At 40.7% G+C, this 16,807-nt stretch overlaps 2 protein-coding genes across 2 annotated transcripts; one reads left to right on the top strand and one right to left on the bottom strand.

The window, feature by feature from the left end:
- Window positions 1-707: 707 nt before the first annotated feature.
- LOC136673945 (olfactomedin-4-like) lies at window positions 708-6,124 on the bottom strand. Its single transcript, XM_066649743.1, has 5 exons — window positions 5,945-6,124; window positions 5,265-5,387; window positions 4,524-4,742; window positions 3,913-4,066; window positions 708-2,031 (listed from the first exon to the last, which is right to left on the bottom strand). The coding sequence occupies exons 1-5, from the start codon at window positions 6,002-6,004 to the stop codon at window positions 1,202-1,204; spliced, it is 1,386 nt and encodes a 461-aa protein (XP_066505840.1). The 5' UTR covers window positions 6,005-6,124; the 3' UTR covers window positions 708-1,201.
- Window positions 6,125-9,174: 3,050 nt separating this feature from the next.
- LOC136673876 (olfactomedin-4-like) lies at window positions 9,175-14,968 on the top strand. The gene is made up of 5 exons (XM_066649631.1): window positions 9,175-9,234; window positions 9,802-9,960; window positions 11,670-11,870; window positions 12,513-12,645; window positions 13,093-14,968. Exons 1-5 carry the CDS (start codon window positions 9,202-9,204, stop codon window positions 13,902-13,904), a joined length of 1,338 nt encoding a protein of 445 aa, XP_066505728.1. The 5' UTR covers window positions 9,175-9,201; the 3' UTR covers window positions 13,905-14,968.
- The last annotated feature ends 1,839 nt before the right edge of the window (window positions 14,969-16,807 follow it).

Below are 16,807 nucleotides of genomic sequence, written 5' to 3'. Positions count from 1 at the left end.
CTTCGGTCCCTTGTCATACATTCATAAGACGTGTTTACTGCTTGAATGAAGCTGAATGCCTCAATCATTTGTGTGATTTCAGTTTAGGAAAAGGAATAAATTCAACATAAAAAGAAGAAAACATGTCTTTGTGCTGCTGTGTTGACCGACAGTGCTGCTCCATCTCTGCAGCAGAGAGCAGTGTCTCCGGGAGCAGAAAATCCGCAGAGAGAGAGCCATCTCCCCCGCTCATGGTCAGTCCTGGTGTTCTAACGAGTCGTGCTACCAGCGATTCTCTTCTATAAAAAGGTTTGTACAGAAGGTCTCTGCTGCTAGCCTTTTTTTTATAACTGAAAAGTGGCTAAAACTAGTGGCATAATGTGAATAATTCGTATAAGATACTAAATAATTTATAGTCACAGTAAAATGCTAGGGTTGCAGGAAAATTCATGGTAGATATGGAATTATTCATAGTAACTACTAAATCATTTACAGAACTCAGACAATTAACAACTGAGAACTTGAATTTTAAGAAGCTAAAGAAAGATTTTGTTATTTACATTGTATCAAATTTCCTGTTATATTTAATAAATTACCTTTTGTTTAGAAATCTACTATGTTAGCTATTTCATAGAAAACCTTTATATGGTTTATGAGATACAGGAAACCTGCTGATGACTAATACACCATTTCAGTAAAATCCATAATCACAGCAAAACCATTCGCATTACATTAGGTTTATTTTAGTAATCAAGTGGTGAACACGAATATTCAGCTTCCAGAGACAAACACCTTACAAATCTACGAGGGAAACTGTGAATGACACAGACATGACTTTAAGAAAACAACGACTCAAGTTTCCAAACATACTGAGAAGCAAAAGTTTAAAGGAGCAATCCGTCATCTTCTTCATGTTCTGTACTAAATCAATTTTAAACATTGTGAAACCTCAATGAGTTGTAACAGGGAGCCTTTGTTGATGCTACTCCGTGACTCAACACTGCACTGTGTAACTTTTGGAGGAGGGTAGGAAACCACCTCTGTTTGCTCCCTCCCTCTTGATTTCAGGACAGTCCTCTAAAAGTGAATTATACCCTGTAACTCTAGGGGGAGGAGCCCAGGAGCAAATTTTACCCAGTGATGCTTTACTTTTTGTTGGTAAAAATGACAGACTGTTCCTTTAAACATGTTCACTCAATGGCTCATTCAAGCATAAAGGATGTCACTGAAAGATGACATTGTACGAGAGGATGTAGGCGTCACTGTACATATACAGCATTCGGTCTTGAGGGTTGTAGTTCAGTGATTGGACATTGGCCTGCATTTTCTTAAGGTGGATCCTGAGGTCGTAGCGCTCTATGCCTGTCTGAGTGTCAAACGAGTAGAAGATCTCCTCTGTCTCTTTGTTGACAAAGCGGGTAGCATAGAGAACGCCACACACAATGAAGGTGTTGGTCACCGTTCGCTTGTGGAGGGACGTCTTCCAGTTTCTGCCCAGAACCGGAGGGGTTCCGGCAAGCACCTCACTGATAATGACGTTACCGAAGTTTTCGGGGGAGGTGTAGATGACCCAAACCCCCGACTCATCTGTGGCGAAGTCAAGGTCGGTATAAGTGTAGGCTAAATCCAGGTGAGCGAAGGGGAACTTGTTGTTGTATCCTGTGTTTTGGGGAAGAGCCACGTTAGAGACAGTGCGATCGCTCATGTTGAAGCGGCAGACATACGGAGTATTGTAGCAGCCGTAGTAGAGCGCACCACCGTACATGACCACATTGGGCCCTTGGATGGTGTTGGTGGTGGGGTTGGATGGAGAAATAGATGTGTCTGTGGCCCCTACGCCCACCACGATGGTGCCCCAGCTGTGGTACTGACGAATGTAATTGGCAAAAACATTGCTGCTGGTGAGGGCCACCAGCCAGTACATGCCCTCCTTCCCGGGAGCAGGTTTGGGGTCTTTGCCCCAGGCGCCGTAAGGGTAGGAGGTGCCGTACTGTGTGAGGGCGTAGGTTCCTGGCCCAGACACGTTGACTAGCTGCCCTTGTGGACAGTGTCCTACAGAGACAGAAAAGATAGGTCTTTAAGTGATAGAGATAAATAAGTTTTACCAAGGATGCAAAGATTTTTATAAATATATATCTACTAATGCCACCCAGCATTTTTATAATACATACATACATATATATATATATATATATATATATATATATATATATATATATATATATATATTTACCAAAACAGTTAAAGAAACACTAACTACCATGTTTTACCCTAAAATTACATCTTCAAAATCATTGTGTTACACCATTGACCTGAAATTGGGAAAATAGAGCCTCTGTGGTCGCTATTCTGGGCTCAGCACTGCAGAAACTGCACTGTGTAACTTGTGGAGGAGGGTAGCAAATCACCTCCCCCTCCTCCTTCCTCTTTATTTCAGTGTGAATTACACTCTTCAACTGTAGGGGGAGCCCAGGAGGAAAAATACCAAATCTTACCTAGTGTTCCTTTAAATGAACCATGCAGATCCAGTAAATACATTTGAACACAGGACAAAACAAACATCTGCAGATAATTTGGAAGTGAATATCTTAAGATATTACAATGCTGTGTAGTGGAGATATTGTGATGACCATAATTCCGAAGTCTGACGCTGGTTCTATTGATTTACTTCAGCAACATTTCAAATATGGCCAAAAGATATTTTTTTCTGAAATCAAGCTTAAGGAGAGGGTGTTTGTTCCTCCCTGGCTGTAGGAGGAGCTGTGAGAATTTGATGGCTTGCAGCCAGTGTATCACATGCTCGGTTCTGTGTTTTGTTTTGTTTTGGTTCCTGGTTGTGTTTCCACGTGTTCCCCTCGTCATGTGATCATCCTGCCTCCGATGTCCTGGTGTCACATGTCTTGACTGGTTTTTAGGTGTGTCTTGTCTACTGTGTCTTTTCATATCCCATGCTTCATTTGTGTTTGTCCTGAGCGTTGAGTTCATATGTTCTGAGTTATATTTTTAGGTCTCTTTAAACCTTGTGTACACTTTTGTCTTCATTCCTTTTGTGTTTATCTGTAGTTTCCCTGGTGTTGAGTCTGTATCTGTCTTGAATCTTCGTTTGTCAATTGCTCTGAATCGTCAGTATTTTCGGTTGTTCTTTATCTTCGGTCTCTGGTTGTGTTCAGATATTTGTGCCTGTTGTGTTTAGACTCTTTAGTCTCAGGTGTGGTCCTTATGAGTTTGTCTTTGTCTCTGTTTGATGTTTAACTCTTTGTTTACCCTCTTTCTGTTCTAGGTTATAGTCTTAGGTCGTTATTTGCCTTTAGTGGTTCTTTTATCCAGTGTTTTGTGTTTATCTAGTTTTATTCTTTGCTTGAGTGTTTATAAATCTTGTGTTTAAATATCATCACTTTCCAAAGAAAATTGTGTATCTGCAAAATTGTAACTTTTATAAGAGAGAGGGGGCGGGGTGGGGCTTAACTTTAAATGGAAGTCAGTGTTGTTAACAAAGCATTTCTATTGGTCCATTACATGACACACTGTGTGAGACTGTGGATTTCAGCCTGAACTCAGCCCAGAGGGATTTCTACCTGATCTCAGTGGAAAGCAATTTTCTGATAGCGATAAATGATTATTTTTCAATTAAAGACAAAATTTATTTTTGTATTTATCAGGAAATTGAAAAGCTAATGGCTAGATCTAACAAATGTATAGACATTAATTGCGAAAATTAAAACAATAAATAACTCCTTATGTGTTTAACTTCATACCTATAACTATAACTAATTGAACTCTCTGGTAGATTACAGTTCACATGCTTATGACACACATTCCCTTTTCTAAACCAAACTAGTTTTGGTCCAAAAGAGACATCACAGATGCCCGTCTTGATCTGTTGAGGCTGCGATGTTATTGTGGTGTTGCTGCAGGTGTGAAAGCAGCGTGTACCTGGTGAAGCTGTGGGTGGCCCTGTGGTGGCCTGCAGTTCATTCTGGCACCGATCCAAGTCTCTCTTCATTCGCTGGTTCTCTAGCTGCTTCTTTACCACCTGCATGTAGTCAAAGTCCTCGAGGTTCTGCATGTCCTCCAGCATGCCCTGTAACTGTAGTCCGCATTAACACATTACGATCAGCTGTTATTCAAACACATCACCCCACAACGTTCAAATCACCCTCACTGTCTGTTCTCTCAGCTCCACTGACCCTGTAGGAGCACTGTGTAGTTCTGCAGTTACAGACAGAAGTCCATCTGTGGCTCTGCCAACTTTGTTTACCCTGTTCTTCAATGGTCAGGACCCCCACAGTGTTAAAGGGGGCTAAAAAGCAGACGGACCAATGGATTTAATAGATGTGTATTTACCTAATGTGTTCTGAAATGTGTAGAGACCTCTCATAATTTGTGAATAAACTGTAAGCATTGTGGACATGCTCTGTTAGAATCACCATAGACAAGTTGGCCATAGTGCATGTGGTGTCTAGACTTTTGTATAACTGGGTGAGAGGCAGGAGTGACTTTGGCCTTTGTTCAGCTGTGTTAGAGTGTGTTTTAGAGGGTGGTACCTCGTTGGTGGTCTTTTCACTGAGCCTCTGGTTTGAGCGCAGAGTCTCGTTAAGTTTGACCATGAGCTGCAGAACCTCAGCTAGTTCCAGCTCGATGATTCTCAGAGAAACGGCTCCATACAGCGCTCCATCATCCTCTCTCTCCAACACAGACACACTCTCCTCCAGCTGCTTCAGCCTGCTCTGCAGACCCAACATCAGCCCGCTCGCCTCCTTCATCTGAGAGAAACACACACTTGAAAACGTCTAACACACAGGGAACTTTACAACACATCCACCTTAAAACTTCTAGCACACACAGACCGTTGTATATAATATCCTCCTTAAAACGTCCAACACATAGAAAACTTTACAACACATCCATCTTTAAACGTCTAAAACACACAGCTTTACAAAACATACATATTAAAATGTCTAACACACACACATACCATTTAATATAACATCCACCATGAAACTTCTAACACACAGACAGCTTTATAACACATTCTCCCTAAAACATCTAAAACACACTAAAACACCTTAAACACACACAGCTTTTCAACACATCCACTTTAAAACATCATCAGAGGACAAGGCTCCTTCATAAAACAATGTGTACCTTACAGAAAGGGTTAACTGTCAACATTAATAACAATATCATAATGGTTTCTAATTGATGAGCTTTTAAATATAAAAACGCAATCCTACCATCCATTCATTAGCTCATTAAATCTTGTAAAAAAGCCATAAATAAAGCACCTCTTTGGGGGTGATGTTCCCATTGCACTGGGAGGCCGCTCTGTGGATGTTGTCCAGTTTAGAGAAGGGGAACGGACGCACCAAATTCTTCAGCTCACACACACACGGATTCCCGCTCACACTCTGCACACATTCAGAACATCACAGCACTCAGTCGGAGGTAAAGGGTTGACCTCGCGGTGTTAAATAATGCAGTAGATCAGTAGATTTTCAGACTCTCTAAGAGACTCTACAGAATGCGTACATCTGATCACTGCACAGTTTCTTACGTAGTGGGGAATATAACAGAACAAAGTGTGGTTCTTGAATTTTCTGTTTAAAAAATATATTCTTTTCAATATTGTGATAGAGAAATCAGGGATGAATTTCTAATAAAATTAATATCAATGATCAAAGATGTACAAAGCCATCTGCAGAATGAAGTTCTAACAAAACTAACATTCAGAGATGATTTATAATGGGATTTACATTATTATTAATAACAGGTTTACGTCATATTTCCTAAGAGCTTTATAAATATGAAGAGCATATAACGTTAAATGTAATTACAGTGAGAATTCAGACTGTTCATTTGCACATATAAAGATACTTTAGTGTATGATGTATAATGTTATCTTACAACAAACACGGTATGTGTTCATCAGCAGTTAGTGATAAACACATACACGGTAATCTCTTACCTGAAAGACAGAGGCCAGAAGCACAGTGGTCACACAAACAGAAAAGAGCAGAGACATCATGGTTGATTCTGGAAGCTGGACGGAGGGATGCTGAAGCCCCTTGACTTCACAGAAGTTCACGCAAACAGAGGAGATGAGGTTTTAAATTCAAGCAGCTTTTTCAAAGCCTCCTCCTCCTTCCCACCTCCTCCAAAAACAGAGGTTTGTCAGTAAGCTAAAAAGGCAGTGTGGGGAGAAAGCTGTGTGAATGAGGGAAGTGAGAGATTGGGCTGCACGTGTTTGCTGATATTCACTGTGGAGTAAACTCACCGCAGAGTTACCCAACAGTAAGTGTGTGAGGATCAGCGTGGAACCCTGAACCCTGTCGTAACTCTCACTCTTCCTCTTTCTGCAGGATTCGCAGGTCCATTCCTTCCTTTTTGTTAACCATGAGTTTGTATTTTTGCTGTGCTTTGCAGTTTTCATTGTTCTTCATCAGTATTGTTATCATCCAGAAGTTCATCAAGGGTTACTTACACCAAAAGTCTGATTATGAACATGTTCATCAATAAATCATGGATAAAGGGAGTAGCACTGATCACTGGACGCACAGGTGAAGACCTGGGTGACTGTGACAAGGCCCAGAGTGTAAGGTCCCAATGATTTGGCCTTATACAGTAAGTGGGTTTCTGTGTGGGTTTCCTCTGGGTGACTGTCTGTGAGGAGTGTGGTGTGTTCTCCCTGTGTCTGCGTGGGTTTCCTCTGGGTGACTGTCTGTGAGGAGTGTGGTGTGTTCTCCCTGTGTCTGCGTGGGTTTCCTCAGGGTGACTGTCTGTGAGGAGTGTGGTGTGTTCTCCCTGTGTCTGCGTGGGTTTCATCTGGGTGACTGTCTGTGAGGAGCGTGGTGTGTTCTCCCTGTGTCTGCGTGGGTTTCCTCCGGGTGACTGTCTGTGAGGAGTGTGGTGTGTTCTCCCTGTGTCTGCGTGGGTTTCCTCCGGGTGACTGTCTGTGAGGACTGTGGTGTGTTCTTCCTGTGTCTGCATGGGTTTCCTCCGGGTGACTGTCCGTGAGGAGTGTGGTGTGTTCTCCCTGTGTCTGCGTGGGTTTCCTCCGGGTGACTGTCTGTGAGGAGTGTGGTGTGTTCTCCCTGTGTCTGTGTGGGTTTCCTCCAGGTGACTGTCTGTGATGAGTGTACTATGTTCTCCCTGTGTCCGCATGGGTTTCCTCCGGGTGCTCCGGTATCCTCCCATGGTCCAAAAACACACATTGGTAGGTGGATTGGCGACTCAGAAGTGTCCTTAGGTGTGAGTGTGTGTCATCCAGTGAAGGACTGGCACCTCCTCCAAGCCTCCACGCCTTGCGCCCAATGATTCCAGGTAGGCTCTGGACCCACCATGACCCTGAACTGGATAAGGGTTACAGATAATGAATGAACGAATGAATGAGCATGATACTGTCACCCCCATGCTTCACAGAAGAGATGGTGTTCTTTGGATTAAAGAGCTCAATATTTTTGCTCAATGTAATGCGCATTACAGGCAAGAAGAAAAATTGTTATTTCATGTGACCAAGAGACAACTCCAAAAGGTGAGGTCTTTCTCCTGGTGGTCCTCTGCAAATTTTTGTCTGGTTCAAGTCTTCAAGTCTTCTTTCACAGCAGCCTTTCAGGTTATGGCAGTGTAGCACTCCCTTTATGGTGGATGTAGACACTGGTACTTGATGCCTTCAAAAGTTTGCCTTGGGTTTCATTAGAACTTTTCAGACCAGAATTTCCTCAGCTGTAAGACGCTATTTGCACCTCCTTCTGGAACAAAGTAATGTTTATGTCGCCCCAGATTTTTTTTATACTTGCACATAACTGACTGTAGTCTTGACTGTGGTACCTTTAGTTTGGAAATTGCTTCTACTGAGGAACTAGATCTTTTTTTCTGAGGTCTTGTAACATTGAAAAAACCTTTGGCTGTAAAGATAGGCCTTAAATACTGTCACAGGTGAATTCTTAAATCCTAATCCTGCAGCTGGCCAATCAGAAGCTTCTAAAATGATTCTAACTACCAAATGAGATTTGCCTCTGAAATTTTGATATAGTGAATTAAAGCTGAAATATATCTGTAATCAAAAGTTTAAAAAATACCAACTAGACTTAGTAATTTACCTGCCACAGTAAATGTGACGTGAAACATGTGGAAAGTGTTTAGTCTCAAACCTTTACCTCAGCTGTATATGTAAATACTGGCTGATTATATTGAGTATCATTTAATTTAAATTTGAAAAAGTTCCAATTTAGTGACTAATGACAGTCAGTTCTCAGTAATCACACATTTATAAACTTAAATAAACAGCACATTCCCTGCTAATCTGAAAAAAACATTTCATGATGCAAAGAACCATTTACTCATGCAAAGGTTCCTCGGATGTTTAAGATTCTATATAGCACCATTTTCTTTACTTAAGAGTCCTTTAAGTAGCTATGACGTATGAAATATTGTTCTGAGATGATCATTATTAGCTGTTTTCCTGTAACCAGTTTAATGTTTCTGTTTATCAATGTAAGTACAAGTATTACATCCTTCCATTTAACCAAGGTAAACCTTCACAACATGTCATCACTTTAGACCTGGTATATCTTTGTAATTCTAGATACTGGACATCAAGGGATTCACTTTTGTTTAGCCTTACACCTGCAAACTCACTCTCTCTCATGTAATACCACCCTGCTCTTAGCTGAAAGTGAACCTCGAGTTTATGGTCCAGCCTGGTGAGCACACTGCACACCTTTAGCTCATGACAGTGAGAGAGTGCGGCTAAATAACAACCAGCATAGTTCATCTGAGGCTGAGGGCTGTGGTGGGGATTATGTTTAATTTAGAATTGTGCACGTTTGCATGTGCAACATTTGCGTGAGATTTGCTTTGTTTATGTTAATTATTTTGATCAAACTGCTTTACATTACAGGCCTGGTGAGAAATGTGATGAACAATGAATTTTCAAGTGGAAAATTCCTGTGATTTCCCAACACAGAACTTCTGAGCTTCCTTTGTGGAAAATTTTCACGTTTCAGAAGCTTTAACATCAGCAAATACCCATAACATTTACATAGTCATGAGATTCATGGTAATTGCAACATTTCTGTGTGCTTGTGTGTCGGTGTGTGTGTGTGTGTGTGTGTGTGTGAGAGAGAGAGAGAGAGAGAGAGAGAGAGAGAGAGAGAGAGAGAGAGAGAGAGAGAGAGTTTATAAGTTGTCTTGCTAAAGCTGGTGGTCACTCAGTGTTTGACCATGATGTTGCTGGTGTTGCTCATCGCTGCCTTTGTAAGTACAAATGTGTTTCTTTCACTTACTGTCCTCATTAGATATAGATTTAATAAACAGGAATGCAAAAATAAACACTCAGAATTTTATCTTTTCATTTTACTCTAGTTTCTATTTAATCAAATAAATGTACTTAATGAAACATAAGAAATATAACTTGTACCTTAACTTTGTTTATTATTTTATTTTTTGCCACTATGTGTAAAATCAGTGATGATGACATCACAAGCTTCAGAGGTGTGTTCTCTATTAGAGATGTGTTCACTTGCTCCATTATAATATTATATATTGAAGTATCAAATAACATTTAAAATTTTAAACGTGCCAATAAAAATAGTGGAAATTTACATACATTTATTAAATGGAAATCAGGAAAAATAAACTCACCTTTAAATTTTTAAGAAGTGTTTATCCTCTTCCTCTAAAGATCTGAACAGTGAGATCTAAAAAGCAATGTAAAAATTAACAGTTGCATAAATATACCTTTTACATAACCAAAGCAACCATAATGAAATTAGGCAAGTGCATACTTGGTAGTTCACTGCTGGTGTTTTGGGGTGTGTTCAGGGGGCTGGCCAAGCCAATAGGATTCAGGGTCAAGAGAATGACGGCTCGTGTGTGTGTGAAGTGAACAGCACCATCTGGGCTTTTCCTGCTGTTCAGTATGAAGCCGTATCACAGCTAGTGCAGACGTGTGAAACCTCCCTCCAGAAACTCCAAACACAGGTAATGTACACATTTTAATCTACAAACACAAGTAATGCATGCACTTTAAACTCCAAACAAAGGTAATACACACAGGTTCAACTCTAAACACAGGTAATGCACACAGTTTCAACTCCACACACACGTAATGCACACAGTTTAAACACCAAACACAGGTAATACACACAGTTTAAACTACAAACACAGGTAACGCACACAGTTTAAACACCAAACACAGGTCATGCACACAGTTTCAAATCCAAACACAGGTAATGCACACAGTTTCAACTACAAACACAGGTAATGCACAGAGTTTCAACTCCAAACACAGGTAATGCACATAGTTACAACTTCAAACACAGATAATGCACACAGTTTAAACTCCAAACACAGGTAATGCACACAGTTTAATCTACAAACACAGATAATGCACACAGTTTCACCTCCAAACACAGGTAATGCACACAGTTTTAGCTTCAAACACAAATAATGCACACAGTTTAAACTCCAAACACAAGAAATGCACACAGTTTAAACTCCAAACAAAGTAAATACACACAGTTTAAACTCCAATCACAGGAAATACGCACAGTTTAAATGCCAAACATAGGACATAGACCGAGCTTAAACTCTAAACACAGGAAATACACACAGTTTAAACACCAAACACAGGTAATGCACACTGAAAAACTACAAACACAGGCAATGCACACAGTTAAAACTCCAAACATAGGAAATACACACTGAAAAAACTACAAATGCAGGTAATACACACAGTTTAAACTCCAAACACAGGTAATGCACACTGAAAAACTACAAACGCAGGTAATACACAAAGTTTAAATTCCAAACACAGGTAATTCACACTGAAAAACCTATACATGTACACTGTAAAAAGAAAACAGTTGATCCAACTGAATTGAATTGCTTCAATTGGTAACAAGTAATTCAATTAAGTTTATCCAACTTAATTTTTTAAGTTTAACCTTAAAAAACCTAAAAATTTAAGTTGGATAAACTTAATTGAATTACTTGTTACCAATTGAAGCAATTTTCTTTTTACAGTGTGTAGGTAATACAGTTTAAACTCCAATTACAGGTAATGCACACAGTTTGAACTCCAATTACAGGTAATGCACACAGTTCAAACTCCAAACACAGATAATACACACTATATAATCTGCAAACACAGATATAACACACTTTATAAACTCCAAACACATGTAATACACATAGTTTAAACTCCAAACACAGATAATACACACTATATAATCTACAAACACAGATATTACACAATTTATAAACTCCAAACACATATAATGCACACAGTTTATACTCCACAACGTATACAATCCACTCACAAATAGCATGTTTTAAAATAAATTTCAGAACACATATAATACACAGCATAAATTACAAACACAGATAATACACACTTTATAAACTCCAAACACAGATAATACACACTTTATAAACTCCAAACACAGGTAATACACACTGCATGTCTTAAAATCATAAGTAACTCACACAATATGAACTGCAAACACATTTAACACACACTGCATAATCTCCAAACACAGGTCATCCACAACTCATAAATTCCAATCACAAATAGCACATTTTTTAAAATAAATTTCAGAAATGTGCACACATATTTCATGGACCAATTTTAGATCTCTAGGCCAGATTCCTTTTACTACAGTTACACTCAGTTGTTCTATCATCGGCAGGTGGTGATGACCGATAAGGAGCTGCCCGTGCTGCAGAACAAACTGGAGAACGTGACCTCACGTCTACTGAGATTCCAGTACCTGAACTCACAGGGCATTTACAATGCTCTGCACCTGCGCAGACTCAGTGATGAACTGCAGCAGCTTCACCAGAGCATCAGTGACCAGTCCAGTGCTCAGACACGCCAACTGCGCTCAGAGGTACAGCTCATATATTTTATTGCACCCACAAGCAGGGTGGAGGTGTGGAAACACAGGAGTTACAGTGACTCTATTGGCAAGGGATGAAATAGATTGGTGTTAAAATTATGATTAATTTAATAATTGAATCATTTAATAGTAAATGAGGTTGGCACGGTGGCACAGCAGGTAGTGTCTCTGTCACACAGATCCAGGGACCTGCAGTTGTGGGTTCAAGCCCTGCTCCAGTTTCTTCCCAAAATCCAAAAACACACGTTGGTGGGTGGATTGGCTACTGGAGGGTGTCCATAGGTGTGAGTGTGTGTGTGTCGTCCTGTGAAGAACTAGCGCCCCCTCCAGGGTGTGTTCCCGCCTTGTGCCCAGTGATTCTGGGTAGGCTCCAGACCCACCGCGACCCTGAACTGGATAAGAGCTTACAGATAATGAATTAATGAAATATAACATAAAATCACAGAGTAACAATTACTTCTCCCCACCTCCCCATGGAAAACTCAGCAAAGCAATAAATATCCCCTGTCATGGGTGACTTTTATTATTAATACAAATTATTATTAATATTATTTAATAAAAATTATTAATTTTTATATCATTATGCTGGTGATAACGGTGGGAGATGAATAATTCTGTAAATGTGTGCCTTAGTTGCAGAAGGTTAAGGTAGACGTGGACAAGATGTACAAAGACAACTTCTTTAACCTAGAGTCGGTGAAGGAGAGGCTGCGCTCCCTCAATAACCGTGCTCAGACCTGCAGGACCATTCCCAACGACTTCAGGAGTAAGTGTCTTTATGTTTGACTCTTCAACTGAGAAAAAAAATGTTTAAACTTCTCAAAATTAAAAATTATACATCAGAAAGCTTATGCAACAAACTATGACTTTCCCATAGACTCAGGGGTAGTAGACATTTAAAACGATGCTCTTTGAGTCTTAGGCCCAATCCCATTTCTTATTTTTACACCTACCACTTGTTTTTGAGTTTCATATTCCTCCTTGGAACTGAGTTGCAGGGTGTAGTGGTTAAAATTGTCCCTGTCCAAATGAGATGTCCCTTCAAGAGCTTAATACATCATCAGAAACTCTGCCAGTCTGCTGTGATATCAGAGGAGTCCTACTGTGCCCATCAGTTTTTAAGAGTCCTTCTTCTGTGCAGCATCATTTGAATTCTCTGAAGAGACTATCACAGTAAAGGGCCTTGGTGTGTGATGTATTCTTTGTCTCGCAGGTACATGCTTTAAACGCATCATGACAAACATCAGCTCCCCAATAATCACCAAGCTCAGTCCATATGGCAAGTCCTACATCTCCGGGGCGTGGGGTCGTGACACCAGCATCGGCAGCGAGGAAAGGTACTGGATCCAGCCTCTGGTCAACGGCCACAAGTTCGGCAACGTGCTCCGCTTCCACCAGTCCTTTGAGGACTTTATGGCTGGCAGAAATCACAGAGATGAGAACATTGCACCCTCAAACACTCACACTGATGCGGTTCAAGGTCCAGGCACCATAATGTACGACGGTGTTGTGTATTACCAATGCTACACCACGGCTGAGTTGTGTAGCTTCAACCTTCAGACAAAGGAGCACCGCAGGGTCAAACTGCCAGACGCTGGGGTCAACAACAAGTTCCCGTACTGCTATTACAGCTGCCGCGACTGGACCGACATTGACCTTGCAGCTGACAGCCAAAGCATTTGGGCGATGTACGCCACGGAAAGCAACTACGGTAACATGGTCCTGAGCCGAGTGGACAGAGAACACTTCAACATCACACACACTTGGAAGACGAAGCTATTCAAACGCTCAGTTACCAATACCTTCATGGTGTGTGGGGTGCTGTATGCTACACGTTACGTGGATCAGTACAAAGAGGAGGTGTTCTATGCTTTTGACACCACCACGGGACTGGAGGACAACACACTCTCCCTGCCTCTGGAGAAGGTCTCACCCGGTATCGCCAACCTCCACTACAACCCCACCGACTTCAAGCTCTACATGTTCAATGATGGCTACCTGCTCTCTTACCAGGCTTACTTCTGAAGAGAGGTTGATTTCTGCAATGTAAATAGCCATTAAAAGCATAATACTGTGCAAAAGTCAGAAGCTACCTTTGGTTTACTTAAGTCCCAGTCAAAAGCACAAGTACAAGTTGTTTGGAAAACGGAACTCATGGCAGCTATGCAAGACCTGGTAGAACACCAACATTGTCCCTGTTAGATAAAAGTACAGTCAAGACAGGAGAAGATCAAGCTCCAATACTGCTTCAGATCTGAATAATATCTACAGGTATCCAGCCTTCCACTGTGTGACCACAACCCTGTCTCACACTTACTTGTGATATAGTCACATATGTAGGAGACGGCAATTCGTGACATAGTCGCATATTTTCGACATTTTATGCGACAATATCACAATCATAAGTGTATGGGTAATAACCATAGAAACACTATGCGGCAGTAACACGAAAACTCTTTGATATTTTAGCAAATAATGAATTAGTAAAGTTATACTTTCTGTAAATAGAAATAAGACAGTGGTATTAACGGATGGTAATGACGCCTTAAAGTGGAAGAGTTGTCATGTTACTGTCGTAAAACACGGGGCACGGATATGACGGTTTGTATGGTAATTACCTATACACTTATTATAGTGATATTATCAAATAAAATGTCATAAATATGTGACTATGTCACGAATGTGAGACCGGGTTGTCTCAGAAGAGGTTACAGAGAAAAGGCAATTGACACAAGAACGTTTAGCAATCAAACAAAGTATCCTCAGGACAACAGAGTGACCGCCCCAGCGCAAGGCTCAAGGTCACTGAAGGTGAGGGAGGATTTGGAATGTGAGAAGTCATCAGTGCAACAATCTTTACCCAAACAAAATTAATATAATCTGTAACTAAGGCAAGCAACTGACTATTGAAAATAAAAAAACATGATATATTTAGTTGCTGTGGCTTCTGTTTTATTTCCTGTTTTCTAATTTTCAGACACTGATTAATAAAATTAATAGCTTTGTACTTTAATGTGCCTTTTAACTGGAAATTGAATAAATAAAGTATCTCTGACTTGGGATGAATGTTAAGGAAGATAATGGTTTTAAGTGGCTACTTTACACTTAATATAAAACAAATTAAATGAAATAAAATCTTTATTTTAAACAATAGTGATGTAGTTGCTACATGTTTGTTTCCTTTTTTGTTTTAATTAAAACATAACAACGTCCACAGACACAGAGAACACCGCCTCCTTCGCTCTCACCATGTTTGCTGTTGTCTGAACATTAAACTCTGAGCTGCGCCCTCTAGTGGACGTACTGCTAACAATCTTTCCAATGTAAAGGACGCAGTGTGTAGAGACGGTATCCTTTTGAAACGAACATTTTCAGCATTTTCGGGAGCATAAATAAATGGTCCTTTAGAGAAGGGGGCTTGGGACTGAACGATTCTGAGATCATTCCCCGGAAAAAAATCTGGACGTGTGTGAGGAGTCTGTATGAGCCGCAGCGCCTCGTATTTTTCACAAACTGACTCTTCAGCAGCTGTCAATCAAACACACAAGGCATGCATTATGAGCTTAAATCATCACTTCATCGTCTTAATACTTAATATATCAAAACACACACACACACACACTAACTGTGACCATCTGTGAGGCAGTGTCGTGCTGCCCTCTGCTGTTAGTTTGAGGTTTTGCGGTTCTCTCTCGCATACATTTATTTATACTTTCAGCAATTATTCAGTCGTTTAATGGTTAATCGGGTCATTATGTGACTGCCTGAAAGTGAGCTGCAAATTTTAAAAAATACCCTTTATTCCCATTGTTTAGTGGAAATTATATTTATTGCAGTAAAAATACGGATTAGTAAAAATAAATTAGACATTTTAATATTATTAGATATTAACATTAAAATTCAATCCAAAGTACATTTAATTAAATCAAATATTCGCTAGATTCACCCTCTTAAGAAAAAAAAAAAAAAAAACAAGATTCCAAGGTCCCAGACCTTCGACCACGTCAGGACATGATTATGACGTCACAGAGCACGAGGCGTGTGTGTAAATGGTGCTCCTGCGGAACGCTAGTAATTGTAACCAGACTCTTCAGGTGAGTGGACGGATGTTACAGTTTCTTACCACACACTCTTTTAAAAGTAATACAAAATGAGGAGTTTTATTATTCATCTTTTGTGATTGAACGGGAGAACTCCTAAGAACAATAGACTGCTTTCTGTTGCAGAATAACTGTATTTTGTCATTGATGAATATGAACCCGAGTTACTGCCAGCAGCATCTCAGCTCCATCATGAGCAGCAGGTTCGAGGAGCAAAGGAGGGCCCTGTGTAGGAGACTGCAGGATGAGACCACCACCATCCGCCAGGATAGAGATCAGAAAGTTAGAGGGTTGAAGCAGAAGTTGGCCGGGCAGGAACAAGCCCAGAAAGAGATGTTCAATGACCTGCTGCAGATGGACAGCGAGAGGAAGGAGTTCACTGCTGAGGTTCTCACGCGCTTCCGCTGTGAAGAAGGATGGAGGTCAGATGGAGACGACCAGCTGGAGAGAAGAAGACTGAGGAAAGAGATCACAGCGACTGAGAAGTTTCTGAAAGAGGCAGACCAGATGAAACTCAAAAATGAGAATCTGAGAGAAGCTCTGAGAGAAGAGAGAGGTAGAAAGCTGAGAGCAGAGGAGAGTTTGAGGGAAGAGAGAGAGAAAGAGCAGAGGGCCTTTCAGAAGAGAAAGAAAGAGGAGAAGGAGGAGGAGAGGAGGAATAAACTGGAAGAGGAAAAGATACGGCAGGAGGAGCAGGACAAGGCGCGAGAGCTGAGAGAGGAGGAGGAGAGTGAGTTAAAAGAGGAGTTAGAAAAGCTGAGAGATGCTTTGAAGGAAGAGCGAGATGAAAGGATGAGGGCGGAGGAGCGTTTGAGGGAAGAGAGAGAG

This window comes from Hoplias malabaricus, chromosome 17 (genome assembly GCF_029633855.1).
Source record: "Hoplias malabaricus isolate fHopMal1 chromosome 17, fHopMal1.hap1, whole genome shotgun sequence".
Taxonomy (NCBI): domain Eukaryota; kingdom Metazoa; phylum Chordata; class Actinopteri; order Characiformes; family Erythrinidae; genus Hoplias; species Hoplias malabaricus.
This window is presented reverse-complemented; position numbering and strand designations above follow the sequence as displayed.

What these genes read in the sequence shown, in the direction of transcription:
- LOC136673876 (XM_066649631.1), top strand. Translation starts at nt 9,202, where the DNA reads ATGATGTTGCTGGTGTTGCTCATCGCTGCCTTT. An exon ending in TGTTGCTCATCGCTGCCTTT is followed by an intron (nt 9,235 to 9,801) that starts GTAAGTACAAAT and finishes GGGTGTGTTCAG; the next exon opens with GGGGCTGGCCAAGCCAATAG. An exon ending in CATTCCCAACGACTTCAGGA is followed by an intron (nt 12,646 to 13,092) that starts GTAAGTGTCTTT and finishes TTTGTCTCGCAG; the next exon opens with GTACATGCTTTAAACGCATC.
- LOC136673945 (XM_066649743.1), bottom strand. Translation starts at nt 6,004, where the DNA reads ATGATGTCTCTGCTCTTTTCTGTTTGTGTGACCACTGTGCTTCTGGCC. An exon ending in GGAACATCACCCCCAAAGAG is followed by an intron (nt 4,743 to 5,264) that starts GTGCTTTATTTA and finishes TGTTTCTCTCAG; the next exon opens with ATGAAGGAGGCGAGCGGGCT. An exon ending in GTGAAAAGACCACCAACGAG is followed by an intron (nt 4,067 to 4,523) that starts GTACCACCCTCT and finishes TGCGGACTACAG; the next exon opens with TTACAGGGCATGCTGGAGGA.